The 19,644-nt window shown below is 45.7% G+C and overlaps 1 protein-coding gene across 1 annotated transcript in view; it reads right to left on the bottom strand.

The window, feature by feature from the left end:
- Nucleotides 1-5,491: 5,491 nt before the first annotated feature.
- LOC144506180 (sorting nexin-9-like) overlaps nt 5,492-19,644 on the bottom strand; it is an 87,594-nt gene continuing 73,441 nt past the window's right edge. The window contains exons 17-19 of the mRNA XM_078232028.1: nt 15,457-15,571; nt 11,370-11,461; nt 5,492-6,223 (exon numbers count right to left, since the gene is read on the bottom strand). Of these exons, the coding sequence (XP_078088154.1) occupies nt 6,179-6,223; nt 11,370-11,461; nt 15,457-15,571 (252 nt within the window). The 3' untranslated portion in view covers nt 5,492-6,178. The remainder of the gene's footprint in view (nt 6,224-11,369; nt 11,462-15,456; nt 15,572-19,644) is intronic.

Genomic DNA, 19,644 nt, shown 5'->3' with positions numbered 1-19,644 from the left:
ACACTGAGTTCAACAATTTCGCACCATAACCTCTTTGTTTTGTGTTTTTTGGTTTGGTTTTGGATAGCATCTCAGAGAATCATAGATTCAAAGAATCATAGAGTCAATACAGTGCAGAAGGAGGCCATTCGGCCCATCGAGTCTGTACCGACAACAATCCCACCCAGGCCCCATCCCCGCAACCCCGCATATTTACGCTACTAAACCCCCTGACACTAAGGGACAATTTAGCATGGCCAATCCACCCAACCCGCACATCTTTGGACTGTGGGAGGAAACCGGAGCACCCGGAGGAAACCCACGCAGACATGGGGAAAACGTGCAGACTTCACAGAGATAGTGACCCAAGCCAGGAATCAAACCCGGGTCCCTGGCGCTGTGAGGCAGCAGTGCTAACCACTGTGCCACCGTGCTGCCCATCTGTATGATAATGATTCCTCTTTCCTTCTCTAGACACACCTTTTATTTTGTTACTTACGAAAAATTGGTACCGGTCATCACGATATACACATGAACATAAAATCCCGCCCGAGGTCAACGGACCTTTCCATGGTCTGCCCCTTGCCCGCTCCGATTCCCGTGGTGGGCGGGACGGTAAAATTCTGGCAACAGTCTACAACTTACCCCGTTATTACCTTGCCTTTTGCCTTGCCCCACCATTCCTTTTGTCATTTAATCTCACCTGTCTTCCATCCTAACACAAACCTCCCATTTCTTCCAATACTTGCTTTAAACCTGTCTATTTTCCAGTTCCCCGAACAGTTAATTCTGGCTCCATCTCCTAGCTGCTGCCTGACCTGCTGAGTATTTCCAGCATTTTCTGTTTTTCTTGTAAAGAATTCAATGTTCAATAACTCTTTATTAAACCTTCTTCGAAGTGTAACATTCTGTTTACGCTATCATTATTTACTGTATACTAAACCATACAAAATGTTCCAACCTTGGAGGAAACAATGTTGTATAAATGCAAACATCACTTCTCTGTTCTCTGTCCATGTGTATACAAAGAACCAACCTTCCACATGCTTCAATGTTCTGGTTCAAGAAACTAAACGTTACAAACAAATAATCAGATAAACTGACAATAACAATTAAAAGCCACAATAAAAACATTTTTCAAGTTTGTACATTGTACCAGCCTATGTCCAAGTGTAGTTTTCTGGATACTTCACCATGGTTTGCAATATTGCCACCTAATAAGGATCATTAGCAAATTGAATTCTTCTTTCTTCAATGTCAATCTTCCTGTGCTTTTCTACACCTTCATAATATCATCCCACGGTGAAAGCTGATACGTAATGGGGGGCAAGATTACTTGGTGCAAAATTTACTGGCTTATTCTTTATTCCTGTCGTCTTACAGTCAACTAACTTGATTCCCATGTTCAAGGGTTTTTTTTGAAAGTTATGGGTGTTGGGAGCGGTAGAAGGGAGAGGGAGCAACAAGCACAGGGGATAGCAGCGAAATAAGAGATGGAAAGACCTGGAAATATACTGAATCTAGGAACTTATAGCACCGGTTGTGGTGATTGTCCCTTTAAGGACATCGCAACAGAAAAGGCTCACCTGGCTTGAGTGATCAATTGGGACTCAGTAGGGAATTACCGCAGGGGGTAACGTTCTCTTAAAGCAAGAGATTAGTGACAGTCATGTGGCCGGTGAACAACTCTTATTAATAAACATATTTTATTTCCATTAATGAAATTTGTGAAAGATAGAAACACAGTAAATATAATCAGGAGTAGGGCATTCGGCCCCATTGAGCCTGCTCCGCCATTCATTTTGATCATGGCTGATAATCAAAATCGATATCCTGATCCCACCTTCCCTCCACTTTCCCAGACTTCATTAAAGAACACAAGAAGTATTTGTTAATAAGAATTGTCCATGGCTGCAGCTAGCCCCCACATGCTTCTGGCCCAAGCAGACTCCAGCCCCTGGGGTGATTCCCCACTCTGAAGCCCTCAAACCAGGTGACCCTTTGCTGCTGTGTTGCTCTTAAAGGGACAATCACTGCAATCGGGTCCAATAATAGCGAGGATTGGAGTGATTGGAGCACCAGAGATTGGAGCAAAGCAACTTCCAGAGACCAGTGGTGCCTTGAAATTAGGGCTCTTACCAAGGTTAAGGGACAGGTGAGATCTGGGTATTGCAGATACAATGGAAAGAAGGGAGAGAGAGAGAGAGAGACGGACAGATCGAGGTGTTAAAGATGTCAGAAAAGAGGGAGATTGGAAATTCATTGGCATTTCTAATGGGAGGGAAAGTGAACAAAATACAGGATAGAAAATCACTAACAAGTTCATCAGATTCTAGGATTGCGTTTTGAGGCATTGCCATTGGAATAGAGGCTGCATAAACTCTTTGTTACTTAGTGCACAGAGAAGGTGATTTTCTGAGGAGCAAAATTATGAAAGAATCAGATTGTAAACTGAAATGACACAGAGCCTTGGCAATAACAGCTGGTAAATGCATGTAGGAGGGAGCTGCATGGTGCTTTACTCCAGAGGCAATTTGGCATCTACTTCCAGCTTGTCTACAAAAATTTAGCACTGGTGTGAAGTATTAAGTTATTGTTGCCTTCTGAGTCTCTGGAAATGCACATCTCTGGAAATGGACAGTGATTCCATCTCACTTGGTTTATAAGAAGTGATATGGAAGGTTGCTTAATTAAATTTATTTCCTCTCTCCAACTCAGGTTTATTTATTTGCACAGAATTGCTCTTTTTGATCATTATACACAATGGGAGTGTGGACTGATGTTAGTTTAAATGACCTTTGTGGGTTCCAGAATCTGCATCCAAATGCTTCCTGGGTTCTGGAATGGTCGATAATTCTCCTATTCCGTTGGACAGACAGAAGAACTGTGGCCTTTGTTAAGACTTGTGATTATTTGAACTTATTACAAATTTGTTTTGAGTATCTAACTGTACTTGGATTTATTAGCATTGCAATGTTGTTATCTTGAGCATGGGATAATGTTGATGGTTTTAGATTTTTTTTATTGTGCTTCTATTTGGTTTGTTCTCATGTCGTAGCAGCCGTTCTGAAGTCCAAAATTATCCAAAATAAGTTTGAGAAACAGCACCCAGAAATGTTTATGATTGGTAATTCTTTTTTCAAGCCTATCTATTTTGCCTATGCAAAATGTTGTCAGCACTGTAGTTCTACAGCTTATGTCAAGAGAAATATGATTTAAGGGAGGAAACCTGAGGTCCTTTACCTGATCTCTCCCATGGTAATGTGGTTACTCTTGCCTGTCCTCTCAAATGGCCAAAAAGGTCATGTGGTTGTCTCCAGGGCAATTAAAGATAGCTAGTAAGTATCAGATTCCACAGGTGACATCTGAAAAGGGAACATTTGCTAAAGCAGCAGGTAACCATCTGAAGGGCATAGGGCTGAGGTTTAGTTCCAGGATCCTGATCCCTACGCAGGGCTAAATGTCAGGTTGGGAGCCGGAAAGTGGCCGTGGCGTGACCCAGGAGATTTTCAAAGAGGCTGCCAATTAAGAAGCCAAGGCTTTTGGCCCCAGCAGGAAAAATGTGCACTGCCTATGGGGGCAGGATTTCAAGAGGATACTTCAAGATGGAGGCACCCTCTTAAGACTTTAGGAAGTTTACAAATAAAATAGGGTCACAGCTATCAGGCCACCATTGTGGAGGTAGTGACAGGGTGGAGGAAAGTTGGGGGGGGGGGGGGGGGGTGGAGACAGAACTAAAGGAGAAGTTGCTGGTTGGCTGGCCTGCCGCTGGGAGTCTGCTTCCATCCATCTGCTGGGCTTCAGCCTCAGTGAGGAAAATTCGAAAGGGTGTATGAGGAGTGCCCTCAATTAGCATTTTAAATGGGCATCAGTGGGTACCGGCCTCAACCACCCCAACAACCCTGCCTCCAAACTCATCACCTTCAGAAGATAGATATCTGGCCCATAAATTCACATCCCACCATGACAGCTAGGGAATTTAAATTCAGTTATGTAAATTAATCTGCAGTGCAATTATCAAAATGTCATTAAAACTCATTTGGCTCAGTAAGGGAGGAAACCCAAGGTCCTTTACCTGATCTCTCCCATGGTAATGTGGTTACTCTTGCCTGTCCTCTCAAATGGCCAAAAAGGTCATGTGGTTGTCTCCAGGGCAATTAAAGATAGCTAGTAAGTATCAGCAACACCCATTCAACATGAATGAAAAATATAATAACTCCAGGAGTCAGCTGTAAAGGAATAGTGTTTTTATTGCACAAAATATAGCAAAACAAAACCATAAGCTTGTGGAGAACACAATTGGTCCCAACCAGGACCAAAGGACCCACTCAGGGGCCTGCTTTATATAGGGCTCGGTATACGAGTTCCACCTGGTTGATTGATTACCAATCCCCAGGGAGCTTGCATTCAATGAGTTCTACAGGGAGGCCAATCAGTGATTTCCCCATGTAAGTCATGGTGTTATCACACAAAACAAATAGGCAACACAATAGTTTCTGGTAAGCAATCTGAATATTAAGAAGGAAGATCCCTGAATTTGATTGTCATAGACTATAACAAACTAAATTAAAACTGAAAAGCAAATATATTTTCTTCTGAACTACAAAGTAATAGCAAAACCACTGTAACATGTAGCAAAAATATAAACCTTTATTAATAATACTCCAAATTACAAACGGTTATATTCACCATCTTACCCTTCTAGCAGGAACAAAATGTAACCGAAACCAACAAAAAATATTGCAAACACACAAGGCAAAAGTTATTAAATATGTTAATAGTCTATAAAATATTTACAGTGGAGTACAACCAAGTGGCAAGTAATCAAAGCAACATATTGTGTAACAATAACAAATATATTTCTAAATCAATGTTCTGTTCTTTAAAATGACCAGTCCCCTCGACGCAGTTTTAGTAGATTGTTTTTTTCTCCGACATTAAGTCTCCCATGTTGTTCAGTTCCCCAAATAAAGAGGGAACTTTTCCCACTCATGTTAAACTTATGGAATGTAAATTGGTTATCATGTCCCAAAGTGACTTAGAGGCAGAGCGGGACAGATAGTCCACTTTTTACTCCTCTCAGTCGCATGAATCCGCTTTGCACTAATTCTACATTATTGTGTACATGTACATTTAGGGCTCTGTCTGAACTGTGTTGTGACGGTGTACAGTACCTGGGGTACTTCCCACTATTTTCTACCCTTCCTCTTTCCAATGGAGAAGCTCTTTATCTTTATCCATTACAGTTCCATAATTGACTTAAAGTCATTTCCCTCACCACCTGATGTTTCACTTGAGCGTGCACTGGAGTCATTCACAAAAAAGTCAAGATGTTGTGACATTTATAGAATCACTACAGTGCAGAAGGAGGCCATTCGGCCCATTGAGTCTTCACCGACTCTCTGAAAGAGCACCCCACCCCTCCACCGCCCCGTGCATTTACCGTGGCTAATCCACCTAACCTACACATTTTAAGGGGCAATTTAGCATGGCCAATCCACCTAAACTGCACATTTTTAGACTGTGGGAGGAAACCAGAGCACCCAGAGGAAACCCACGCAGACACAGGAAAATACACGAACTCCGCAAAGACAGTCACCCGAAGCCGGAATTGAACCCGGGTCCCTGACACTGTGAGGCAGTAGTGCTAACCACTGTGCCACCGTGCCGTCTACTGTGCCATCAACATAGGCTTACAATTGATCACAATTTGGTCTATAGGAACAATTTAAAGTATGCATTCTTTAGGAAATTCCAAATTTAGCAAAATACTTAAATTTTAAAATTTGAGCTCATAGCAGATAGGGAAGTTACAAAATGCCGCAGATAACTCACATCAGAATTAAATTTTCGTAGCATTTGTGAAGATTCTGTGTCGCACAGTAAGAGTTCTGTCATAACAAACTTTCAGTTGTGTGAATTGCTTGGCACTTCTGGTGAAGAACCTCAGGATATATGTTTGGAAAGGTCTTGTCAATGTTACAGAAGTTCAATCAACATTAAAGGAGAGCAGGCAAAGAAATAATTATTGCAGCCGGTGTCAAAATACTGCAAAGAATTCAATCAGTATTAGGATAGAAAATATAAATTAATAATAATTGGCACTGAAATATTATGAGGGCCTTTACAGAAAATTCACGTATCAAATTATGAGAATTGCACTTTTTGAGATGTCTAAAAGATCCCACTATTAGAACTATTAGAATTCAAAACGGGCATATGCTTCCCTCAGCTTATCTGTTATCTGAAAAAGAAATAAAAATTCAGTTTAATAATTTATATGTTACTATTGAATCCACTGTTGCATTGCCAGCAGTTAAACTGATGAAAATAAAATAGTCTTCCTCCCAACTATGATTTCTTATCTTACATTAGTTCTTCTTATCTTCTTCATTTTGTTTCTGCCTTCCATCCTTTCTAAAAAGTCCACCCTGTCTTTTGCGTGTACAATAAAATCCTGGGGTGTGATCGTACCAAAAAAATTCTAAGTGCCGAACAAATGTGAAAATGGGAGATTTCAGACCCAATGTTTTCGGCGAGAGGAAAATTCAAATCTTATTACACTTAGAGAAAGAAATGACGCAAAGTGTGATTCTCACCAGTAGGAGGAGTGAACATAGTCTATTCACGCCGAGAGGCTGGCTGCTGACAGCTAGAGGGTGCCATTGCACATGTGTCTGATCTCCCAATGCACTAACTGTATACGAGAGTACACAGTCAATGCACTGGGAGATTGTCACTCCCTCCACTGCCCAGACATCACCTCCCCACACCCACCCCCCAAACCCCTGGTTGATCCCCCCACCGTCCACCCCTTCCAACCCCCCCAGCCACTCATTCCCCCTCCTGCCAACTCCTCTGGTCAATCGCCACCCCCATTCACCCACCCCCTCTCAATCGCCGCCCCAACAATCCCCCATTGCAGAGCACACAGTTCCCCATGTGCTGCCCCTTCAGGCCCCATGCCTTCCCCTTAGGCCTTGCCCCTCCCTTTAGGCCCCACACCTTGGCACTGTTCGGTGCCTGGTGGGCAGTGCCAAGGTGCCAGACTGGCAGTGCCAGTGTGCCAGGCTGGCACTGCCCAGGTCCCAGACTTGCAGTGACCCCCCCTGCCCTGACCATCCAAGGGGCCTCAATGGCCTCCAATCTCAATGGTAAGACCATCATGTCAGGTCCCCGTTGCTGGGGATCATATGAGATTCTCGCCCCTCAGGACATACAAGGCAATTGACCAGCTAGGCAAGTGAGCCCAGACAATTGTGTCACGGGCTCACTAATAATATTTAAATTAAAATTTAAATATTTAAATCAGCCTCGCGCTGATTACTCTGGCAAGATCGCAAGAAGCGAGAAACAGGGTGTATTCCCAATTTTCCACCTCTCTCGCAATCTTCCCGGTGCACCACACCGATCGACCGACATGACGAGCCGTTAAGATCACCCCCCCCCCAGGACTTTAATGTCACTAGTGGGCAATATTTTTATAGTTGCCTTGAGGCTGTTAAAGATCAACCAATTAGTTTGGACTGGAGTCACATGGACACCTGACCATTAGAGATATCAGATACTTTTCCTGAAAGACATTAGTGAACCAGTTAAGTTTTTAAGACTTCAGCTGCCCCTACTTCTCAAGGAGACAGCCAGGGGCTCACAGGCACCCACAGGAAGGTAGATCAGCTGGCCCTGGGGCCATCCACCCAGGTGACTCTGGGTGAGTCTCGCCCATCTGAATCCCCTCTTCCCGTGATGGCTTCAGCTCCAGATCTACAGGCCACAGAGGGTGGCACTGCCATACCGAAGGGCCCGAAAGCAGGCTGGGGCTCCCCAAGTCTCAGCCCTCCAGAGGCAGTCATCACAGACAACAGGACGTAGCAGTCAATAGGCTGCCTCCACCGCCATAGGGGAGGCACCAAGACATAAGAGCAGGGTAAAGAAGGTTAAGAAATTGTAGTTGTACAGCTTGGGAACTTGTATATAAAATTCAGTTCTGTAAATAAACTCCCACTAATTTCACCCTTTCTACGGTTCCTTGTTATAATGGGCTGTGTTCCTGTCAGTCCGAAGTGAAAACTTGATTCCTGCACAAGACAAAGGCTGGGATCTCAGTCCAGGGCTTCCTCCCTGTGCTGTGTGTAACCTTCCCAGTGCATCAAGATAAAAGCAAAATGCTGTGGATCCCAGTACATTGATGGCAGTGCTTCACAGTGACTGAATACATCAGCCATGCCTGTATCTTGATGGGAATTATAAGGTCTCTCAGAAATCTGGAATTTTCTGGAAACTTGATAAGTCCATGCTCAAATTGCAAAGTTCACCCGACCCCTCCACACCCTGACGACCATCTTAGCAGTTCATCAGTGTCCATTTTTGAATAAACTAAAGCAGTTGATAGAATATCATAGAATCCCTACAGTGCAGAAGGAGGTCACTCAGCCCACCGAGTCTGTACCCGACATCAATCGCACCCAGGCCCCACCCACCCCTCCATTTACCCCGCTAATCCCCCTGACACTAATGGTCAATTTACCACGGCCAATCAACCTTACCCGCACATCTTTGGAGTGTGGGATGAAACCGGAGCATCTGGAGGAAACCCACGCAGACACTGGGAGAACGTGCAAACTCCACACAGATGGTCACCCGAGGCCGGAATTGAACCCGGGACCCTGGCACTGTGAGGCAGCAGTGCTAACCACTGTGCCACCATGCCGCCCAGAAACTTCCATTCAAACGCAGTCCATGTTTAAAGTTATGAATATGACGTGGCTTTTTCTGGGCATGACCTGTGTCTTCTCTTCTGGTCACCAAAGGTATAAAGTACAACACTGGGTTTGGAAAATAAATAAATACATCCACCCAACCTGGGTGGATGTACTGCAGGCTTGCGGTGGACTGAAAAGATTGAGTATGTGGACTTTAACAAAGAGGTTGTGCTGGAATCTTTGAATGGCATCAAGATAGATAAGTTGCTGGGGCTGGATGGGATGTACCCCAGGTTACTGTGGGAGGCGAGGGAAGAGATTGCAGAGCCTCTGGCGATGATCTTTGCATCGTCGATGGGGACGGGAGAGGTGCCGGAGGATTGGAGGATTGTGGATGTGGTTCCTATTTTCAAGAAGGGGAATAGGGATAGCCCAGGAAATTACCGACCGGTGAGTCTAACCTCAGTGGTTGGTAAGCTGATGGAGAAGATCCTTAGGGACAGGATTTATGAGCATTTAGAGAGGTTTAGTATGCTCAAGAATACTCAGCACGGCTTTGTCAAAGGCAGATCATGCCTTACGAGCCTGGTGGAGTTCTGTGAAAATGTGACTAAACACATTGACAAAGGGAAGGCGGTAGATGTGGTTTATATGGATTTTAGCAAGGCGTTCGATAAGGTCCCCCATGCAAGGCTTTGAGAAAAAGTGAGAGGGCATGGGATCCAAGGGGTTGCTGCCCCGTGGATCCAGAACTGGCTTGCCCAAAGGAGGCAGAGAGTGTGTATAGATGGGTCTTTTTCTAATTGGAGGTCGGTCACCAGTGGTGTGCCCCAGGGATCTGTTCTGGGACCCTTGCTGTTTGTCATTTTCATAAACGACCTGGATGAGGAAGTGGAGGGATGGGTTGGTAAGTTTGCCGATGACAAGAAGGTTGGTGGGGTTGTGGATAGTCTGGAGGGATGTCAGAAGTTACAGAGGGACATAGATAGGATGCAAGACTGGGTGGAGAAGTGGCAGATGGACTTCAACCCAGATAAATGCGTAGTGGTCCATTTTGGCAGGTCAAATGTGATGAAGGAGTACAATATTAAGGGAAAGACTCTTAGTACTGTAGAGGATCAGAAGGACCTTGGGGTCCGGGTCCACAGGACTCTAAAATCGGCCTCGCAGGTGGAGGTGGTGGTTAAGAAGGTGTATGGTGTACTGGCCTTTATCAATCGAGGGATTGAGTTTAGGAGTCTGGGGATAATGATGCAGCTATATAAGACCCTCGTCAGACCCCACTTGGAGTACTGTGCTCGGTTCTAGTCGCCTCATTACAGGAAGGATGTGGAAATGATTGAAAGGGTGCAGAGGAGATTTACAAGGATGTTGCCTGGATTGAGTGGCATGCCTTATGAGGATAGGCTGAGGGAGCTCAGTCTTTTCTCCTTGGAGAGACGTAGGATGAGAGGAGACCTAATAGAGGCATATAAGATGTTGAGAGGCATAGATCGGGTGGACTCTCAGAGGCTTTTTCCCAGGGTGGAAATGGCTGCTACGAGAGGACACAGGTTTAAGGTGCTGGGGGGTAGTTACAGGGGAAATGTTAGGGGGAAGTTTTTCACACAGAGGGTGGTGGGCGAGTGGAATCAGCTGCCGTCAGTGGTGGTGGAGGCAAACTCAGTAAGGACTTTTGGGAGACTCCTGGATGAATACATGGGACTTAATAGGATGGAGGGTTATAGGTCGGCCGAGAAAGTAGGAATATGTTCGGCACAACTTGTGGGGCCGAAGGGCCTGTTTGTGCTGTAGTTTTTCTATGTTTCTATGTTTCTATCTCAACTTCTAATGGGAATACATTTCAGTCAATTTAAATGGAGAAGATACAAAGGGCCTGATTTTACCATCTTGAGTCTAAGTGCCGAATCTGGGCGTCAAATAGCTCTGCGCCTGGAATCCTCTTTCCAGCGCGCCCATACGTGTTTTGCCGGCTCCGGTCCGTTCGCGCTGTGGGCGGGGCTTAGCGCTGGTGGACCAATCGGAGCTCTGAACTGCACATGCGCAATTCGAAAAAAATCTGACAGAGTGCGCCCGGGCGGGGAGAAAACAAAAGCAGAAAGTGGAGAGAGCGGCTCTCTGACGGTCATCCCCTGGGGCGGGGGGGGTGGGGGGCGGTGGGAGGAGGATGGGGGGCGGGACCCAGATCATCCTCTGGTCGGGGGGGGGGGGGGGGGGAGGATGTGGGGGCGGGACCCAGATCATCCTCTGGTTGGGGTGGGGGGGACGATCCGCTGCCAGTCTGCGGCCGATCGGTGGGGAGGGAGAGGGCAGGGGGGTCCGCCGCCACTCTGCGGGCGATCCCTCCTCCCCACCGGAGGAACGAATCCCTCCTGCCGGAATGGACGTACGGCCATGCCATCCCACAAAACCTTCAGGATGAAGCGATTCCTCGCTAAGAAGATGAAGCAGAACCGACCGATTCCACAGTGGATCCGCATGAAAACCGGCTACAAGATGAGCACAAATCCAAGAGGAGACACTGGAGAAGGATCAAGCTGGGCCTGTAAAGGGATACACCATCGCGGTATAGGCCCGACGCCCAACTTTACCACGATTTTGCACCCGAAAACGGGTGTGAAGTTTTGGTAAAATCGGGCCCAAAATATTCAATCGGACCAAGGCAGGCATAGGGATTGCGGGGCTTACCTTGTTATACATCTGAACTTGTTCATACAGAAAATGTTGAATTGTTTCTTTGTAGCCATTAGTAAGCTCATGGTTAAAATGATTCATTTCAGCTGCAAATACAAAAACAAATAAATGTACAGTTACTGAACTGAAAATACTCACATACAGCTATTTACAGAAGATTTCTCACTTATAAATGTGAGTCTATTGAGATTCAGCACTTGATAAATGTGAGTGTTTACAGCAACAATCTCTTCTTTCTAGCATTCACAGGGAAATTAAGCCACCAATGATTTCTGTACACTGGGGCTAATGTAACAGATGACCCTCCCGAGCAAATTTACTGACTTACCCTGGTCAACCTGATTAAATCTGGGGCACATTCATTTTTCTCTATTATGTGTTTGTTCAGCTGCGATAAGGAGGTTCTGGGGCTTAATAACTTCTTTATTAGTCTGTTTCTATAGTAAAACAGAGGGTAGTATTTTAAACTGGCGATTTCTGTATTCTGGGGTTAGATCCTTAAAGAAATAATTGATCGTTATATTTACATGCAGGATATCCATGCAGGATTTGACGTCACAGGTGAAGAAGGTGGTGAAGAAGGCATATGGCATGCTTGCCTTTATAGGACGGGGCATAGAGTATAAAAGTTGGGGTCTGATGTTGCAGATGTATAGAACGTTGGTTCGGCCGCATCTGGAATACTGCGTCCAGTTCTGGTCACCACACTACCAGAAGGACGTGGAGGCTTTGGAGAGAGTACAGAGGAGGTTTACCAGGATGTTACCTGGTATGGAGGGGCTTAGTTATGAGGAGAGATTGGGTAAACTGGGGTTGTTCTCCCTGGAAAGACGGAGGATGAGGGGAGACTTAATAGAGGTGTATAAAATTATGAAAGGCATAGATAGGGTGAACGGTGGGAAGCTTTTCCCCAGGTCGGTGGTGACGTTCACGAGGGGTCATAGGTTCAAGGTGAAGGGGGAGAGGTTTAACACAGATATCAGAAGGACATATTTTACACAGAGGGTGGTGGGGGCCTGAAATGCGCTGGCAGGCAAGGTGGTGGAGGCGGACACACTGGGAACGTTTAAGACTTATCTAGACAGCCATATGAATGGAGTGGGAATGGAGGGATACAAAAGAATGGTCTAGTTTGGACCAGGGAGCGGCGCGGGCTTGGAGGGCCGAAGGGCCTGTTCCTGTGCTGTATTGTTCTTTGTTGTTCTTTGATATGCCAAATAGTTATGTTTGTGCCTTCCTTATGTTTCAATAGTGATAGTTGTTGATTTGATTAGGGAAAATTTGCTTGGGCACATTGCCACAGTGGTCATAGAACATAGAACATAGAACAGTACAGCACAGTACAGGCCCTTCGGCCCTCGATGTTGTGCCGAGCTTTGTCCAAAACCACGATCAAGCTATCCCACTCCCTATCATTCTGGTGTGCTCCATGTGCCTATCCAATAACCGCTTGAAAGTTCCAAAAGTGTCCGACTCCACTATCACAGCAGGCAGTCCATTCCACACCCCAACCACTCTCTGAGTAAAGAACCTACCTCGGACATCCTTCCTATATCTCCCACCATGAACCTTATAGTTATGCCCCCTAGTAATAGCTACATCCACCCGAGGAAATAGTCTCTGAACGTCCACTCTATCTATCCCCCTCATCATCTTATAAACCTCTATTAAGTCTCCTCTCATCCTCCTCTGCTCTAAAGAGAAAAGCCCTAGCTCCCTCAACCTTTCCTCATAAGACCTACCCTCCAAACCAGGCAGCATCCTGGTAAATCTCCTCTGCACTCTTTCCAATGCTTCCACATCCTTCTTATAGTGAGGTGACCAGAACTGCACACAATATTCCAAATGTGGTCTCACCAAGGTCCTGTACAGTTGCAGCATAACCCCACGGCTCTTAAACTCCAACCCCGTGTTAATAAAAGCTAACACACTATAGGCCTTCTTCACGGCTCTATCCACTTGAGTGGCAACCTTCAGAGATCTGTGGATATGAACCCCAAGATCTCTCTGTTCCTCCACATTCCTCAGAACCCTGCCGTTGACCCTGTACTCTGCATTCAAATTTGTCCTACCTCGCACTTATCAGGGTTAAACTCCATCTGCCATTTTTCAGCCCAGCCCTGCATTCTATCAATGTTTCTTTGCAGCCTACAACAGCCCTCCACCTCATCCACTACTCCACCAATCTTGGTGTCATCAGCAAATTTACTGACCCACCCTAGCAAATTTACTGACTCGCCCTGGTCAACCTGATTAAATCTGGGGCACATCCATTTTTCTCTATTATGTGTTTGTTCAGCTACGATAAGGAGGTTCTGGGCTTAATAACTTCTTTATTAATCTGTTTCTATAGTAAAACAAAGGGTAGTATTTTAAACTGGCGAGCAATCAACATGTCCCGGGACCTTTCAAAAGTCAAGTCCTGGGGTGAGGAAGGTAGGGGATGCCGGGGGTGATCACAGTGTCTAATGGGAGGAGGAGGGGGCCCCAGAGCTCCCCCGTCCCCCAGAGGGGTGGAGGAAGGAAGGACACCCCAACTTTAAGGGGCTTTTAAAGTGAGGCCCTTCGCGCCCAAGATGGGGAAAAGTTTAAATGTCAATATCCCATCCTACTTGCACCCGCACTGGTGGCACAGTGATTAGCACTGCTGCCTCATAGTGTCAGGGACCTGGGTTCGATTCCCGGCTTGGGCCACTGTCTGTGTGGAATTTGCACATTCTCCCTTTGTGTGGGTTTCCTCCGGGTGCTCCGGGTTCCTCCCACAGTCCAAAAGACATGCTGGTTAGGTGCATTGGCCATGCTAAATTCTCCTTCAGTGTACCTGAACAGGCGGCGGAGTGTGGCGACTAGGGGATTTGCACAGTAACTTCGTTGCAGTGTTAATGTAAGCCTACTTGTGAATAATAAATAAGCTTTATTTTACTTTTCCCTCCAGCGTAAAAATTGAGGTTGGGCGGGAGAAGGCCATTAAGGGCCTTAGTAGGTGATGGGGCAGATTTCCTGTTCAAGGCCCTGCCCAGCCAAGCATAGGTTTTTGTCTGGGTTTGGGTGGATGGGATCCCCGGCGGGGGGTTGGAAATCGCAGCCATTCAATTTTACACAGTCCCCCTGCCTCAGAACCTGCCTTGGGGAGAGTAAAGTTCTGCCCAGAGAACTTGCCAATCGAGAAGAGAAAAATCTGTGCCATCTGCCAAAGACAAATCTCACTTCTACATTTAAGGTAGGTTGAAATCAAAGCAAAGGAAAATGAATGTTTGTGCGGAGATAGAGGAAGGGGAGATCTGCCTGAAAGTCCATTATTGGCTGAGGTGGACTGGGAACCCTCTGTTGCAATGTCATTAGCGCTTCCTCAGCTCAGATTCGTACACTGAACAGGGACTGGAGATGTGGGGAAGCCAAAGAATGTGGGGAACCATCTTGCCAACCCTGGAGTACCCCAGATGTTACCCAACGATGTTACTCCTTCCTGAAGCTGATGTTTTTGCCAGCAGATGCGAGTCAACATTGGTGGCTATTCAGGCCACTGGTGGTGACCCAGGGTAAGGCAATTAAGGATTTATGAAGGGCTATAGCAAACAGAAGAGGCCCAAAGACACTTGTAGAGCCAAGAGAAGGACTATTATTTCTCCTGGCCTCAAAAAAGCAGTAAAGACAATTAAAAATCACTTCCTCGACCCTCCTAAAGCCAGGTGCTGGAATTTTACTGCCTCACCCGCTCGAGGCGAATAAAATCCCGCCCGAGGTCAATGGAGAATGCCGTTCTGCGAGCCCACGAGGTGGTAAAATTCCAGCCAGGATGTCCATTGTCGCCATTTTTTAACCATTGGGCCAGTGGTTAAAATGGCACATGAATCCCAGTTACATCAGTGAGAAGCAACACTCCCATTTGAATTAGGACTTCCAGATTGGGCGAGTAAAAATGGTGGGGGGATGGGAACGTGGCAAAATCCCCAGCCCCCCGCCACAACGGCCTGTTTTACCTTCCCACCCACTCCATTCCCGATGGTTCGATGAGGGGATGAAAATTGGCTCTTAAGAATTAAATGTCAAGAAACACTCAGGAATTTGGAAGAACTCATACCCTGTATGGCTGAGGACACGATTCCAGCCTTGAAAACTATGGCTTCTTTCTCTTTCACCGTGACTTTGTTGACTTGAGAAAGTTTTTCATATTCATGAGCCTTTTCTATTGCTCCCTGGAAAGATACAATTGCAAAATAATTTTTCAGTTGAAACAAGTCTGCAAAATGTGTAGGACCTCTGCTTCAAGCTTTATAAAGATATATACCTTAATTTATATCATTGGTAAAGTTTATCATAGAATCCCTAGTGCAGAAGGTGGCCATTCGGCCCATCGAGTCTGCACCAACGACAATCCCACCCACGCCCTATCCCCGTAATCCCACATATTTACCCCACTAATCCCTCTAACCTACGCATTCCAGGACACTAAGGGGCAATTTATAGCCTGGCCAATGCACCTAAACCACACATCTTTGGACTGTGGGAGGAAACCAGAGCACCCGGAGGAAACCCACGCAGACACGAGGAGAATGTACAAACTCCACACAGACAGTGACCCAAACCTGGAATCGAACCCAGGTCCCTGGAGCTGTGAGCTAGCAATGCTAACCACTGTGCCACCATAATTTGAGGTACTTAAAGATAGAAACAAAACTTGCATGGATAAAGCCAGCCTTTGTCCCTATCCCAGGCAAAGGGTATAATAGTGGACATTACAACTTCTCCTCAGATCTGAACAACACAGTGGCACAGTGGTTAGCACTCCTGCCTCACAGCGCCAGAGACTTGGGTTCAATTCCTGGCTTGGGTTACTGTCTGTGGGGAGTTTGCACGTTCTCCCTGTGGCTGTGTGGGTTTCCTCCCACGCTCTGAAAGACATGTTAGTTAGGTGCATTGACCCGAACAGGCGCCGGAGTGTGGTGACTAGGGGATTTTCACAGTAACTGCATTGCAGTGGTGATGTATTCCTTAGTTGTGACTAATAAATAAACTTTAAATAAAATCATTGTCCCAGTCTGAGATCTAAAATTTCAGACTGATCTCGAGGGTTCTTCTACCACTTTTTAATGATGCTCTGCTTTTGCACTGCAATAGATCTCCCGCCGGCAGTCCACCCAACATGTAAAGACAGCTCGACCCAGGAAATATAGGTCAGGCTTCCAGCAGGCCGGGTCAGGGTGGGTGGACAATATGCCTCCTCTTACAGTGACCATGCCCTCAGAGGAAAATCCAGGCAAGCTCTCTGAAAATAAACCTAGATTGTCACATGGCTATATATACCAGCACAAGCATTTTCCCTCCAGAAAAGCACAATAGAATTTTACTATAAAAATGGAACTAGAACCTATGTAGCAAAGTTATTAAAATTGACAGAGCTACTGAAAAAATTGTGAAATGTATAATAGATAAAATAACGAACAGGTATATATGAATGTCAACACAGGACTGAAGCCCGACAATCTGGTGGCCTAGGAATTGGGCCATGTAACACCCATTCCTCAGGCACTATGGCCGGAACTCTACCACCTCACCTGCCATAGAATTGGAGTAGGCAAGAGTCCGACAACGGAAATCTCTGTTGGCCTCAGGCAGGAATTTCCAGTCTTGCTCGAGCGAGGCCATAAAATCCCGCCCTATGTATAAGTCTCAATATCTCAAAAATGACAGGTTAAGGAACATGCTAATTGATTGAATCAACACAGAAGGAGACCATTCGACCCATCGAGTCTGCACCGACTCTGACAGAGCATTTTACCCAGGCCAACCACCCCCCCCCCTATCGCCGTAACCCCACATATTTACCCCATTAATCCCCCTAACCTGCACATCTTGGGACACTAATTTAGCATGGCCAATCCACCTAACCTGCACACCTTTGGAGTGTGGAGGAAACCTATGCAGACACAGGGAGAGTGTGCAAACTGCACACAGACAGTCACTCAAGTCAGAATCAAACACGGCTCCCTGACACTGTGAGGCAGCAGTGCTAGCCACTGCACTGCCCCAACCACAAAGAACCACAAAATCACCAGAAGGCTAAATGCCGAAAATCTGGCGTGCACTGTGCACAGCTGAAACAAGTAATAGACCTTAAGGGACTTAATACCAGCCCACTGTCCCCACTGCAAGATTGGTTTGCCCTAAGAGACCCTGTGGTCTGTTCCAGCTATGCTCAAGCAAACTAGACCTGCATGCAACCTAACAGGCAGTCCATTAAGGGATAGCCCGTGAGGTCACAACTCACAAGGCCAGTTTCAAATACTGTTTCAAATACTTAACTGAATATGGAGCCGGGACCTCACTTTCAAAAAAAACATGGAAGCCTGCCAGATGGCAGTATCTGATCCACCAAACCATCCCCACCAACCCTGCTCTCTGGCACTGCACCCACATTACTGTTACCCTCAATTTCTCCCACTGTCTCCCAACCCACTTGCCTCCTCTTCCTGGCCACCCCACCTTCCTCAGTTACCAGGGGCTAACACTAGCCTGAACTGCAGTTGCTGATTCCATGTACATGAGATCCTATATCAGGGACATATATGGAGCCTCAGCACACTTTTTAAGAATCATTTTTTGCAACTTCTAAAGGGCACTCGGCTCTCAAAAAGGCTAATCGGCACCATTTCACTTCAGTGATATGTGCTTGTTGCAAGACACTTTCTTTGGCTAAATTTCTTCCTTATCGCAGTTCATTGCTACTGTGACCAATTTAGTTTGAACTCCCTAACTCTTTTTCTGAACCTGATTGCATGTTAGCAAATCCAGATTTTTAACTTGCTTGGCCATTCCAATTGTTCTAAATTCTAATCAATGGGTTGGTGTACGGCAACCTGTTCAGGACTGGTGGTTCTGATTTGCAGTGAGAGCTGGAACCTTCTGCGTGTACCCGAATGGGTGCACCCGAACTTTTAGGCCAGCATGTCTTCAAAATTCCATAAACACCCTGAACATTAAGTTTAAGTTTACTTATTAGTGTCACAAGTAGGCTTACATTAACACTGCAATGAAGCTACTGTGAAAATCCCCTAGTGGTCGCACATTGGCGCCTGTTCGGGAACACTGAGGGAGAATTTAGCATGGCCAATGCACCAAACCAGCACGTCTTTTAGACTGTGGGAGGAAACTGGAGCATCTGGAGGAAATCCACGGAGACTCCGCACAGACAGTGACCCAAACCAGGGATCGAACCCAGATCCCTGGCGGCAGCAGTGCTAACCACTGTGCCACCGTGCTGCCCTTTGCTTCAGCGAGAATAAGGGAATTCCACTGTATGGTAATAGCAATTTGTTTGACAAGGAATCTCAACATATGTATTTATAATGATTTTAGTCCTTACATTTCAAACAACACATGCTGAATTTTGAACTAAAATGGTGATGCATTTGTAACTTGTCGTGATGCTAGCCTGGGCATAGTATTCAAGAGCAAATTTGCCCTGGTGGGAAATATAATTATCCTGTTTTCATTTGTAGAGTATCTGAATACAGCTATGTTGAATGAAAGATCATTATCAAATAAGCCAATAAAAACTGCAACACTTGGTGCCAGGTTTGCATTAAGTCAGCTACGAGCAGTCAGCACTTGGAGTAGGCGTAAAATTCCAGTTGTGCGTGCGGAGGAGAATTAAAGTGCATGCATCAAAGTGAAGTGCAACAGACTGAGATTAAAGTCACTTTAACTTTTATCTTAAAAGCAAGACGTGTTTTTTTTATATGAAAACTATTTGGCTTCAAGTATGCGTGCTTCAAGGAAGAGGATCCCTGTCTTGCGCTGGTTGGAACTACTGCTCAGTTTTGCCTGTTTTTTCCTCATCGTCTTGAAAGGTCCAGTGGATTTTGAATGGAGAGTGCTCTGTCTTTTCTGTGCTGCATTGTGCATTACAATGAACAGCACTATTCTCTTCCTGGAGACTGGTGCTAGTAAGGAGCAATGTCGTCAGCTGTCACGTTTCACAGAAGTGGGCACTTTTTGTCTTGCCGTAGCATTCACGACAGGGGTTGTTGTGCGAATTATCAGCGCTATCGAGATGGGCATGCTGTTGCAACCTGACCAGCATCATTTTAGATCTACTCCAACTTGGTCCTCCGACTTTCACCTTATAGTCGTCTCAACCGTATGCGTTTCCTTCGCTTCCTTATTATACTGGATGGACCATTATCACCACAGACATTGGATTATGCAACAAGGGCTGATTGTTATCACACCAAAATCCATCTATGGAATGAAATTAACATTTTCTTTT

The sequence above is a fragment of the Mustelus asterias genome, chromosome 17, assembly GCF_964213995.1.
Source record: "Mustelus asterias chromosome 17, sMusAst1.hap1.1, whole genome shotgun sequence".
Lineage (NCBI taxonomy): Eukaryota > Metazoa > Chordata > Chondrichthyes > Carcharhiniformes > Triakidae > Mustelus > Mustelus asterias.
The sequence above is the reverse complement of the archived record's forward strand: the minus strand, read 5'-3'. Positions and strand labels throughout refer to the sequence as shown.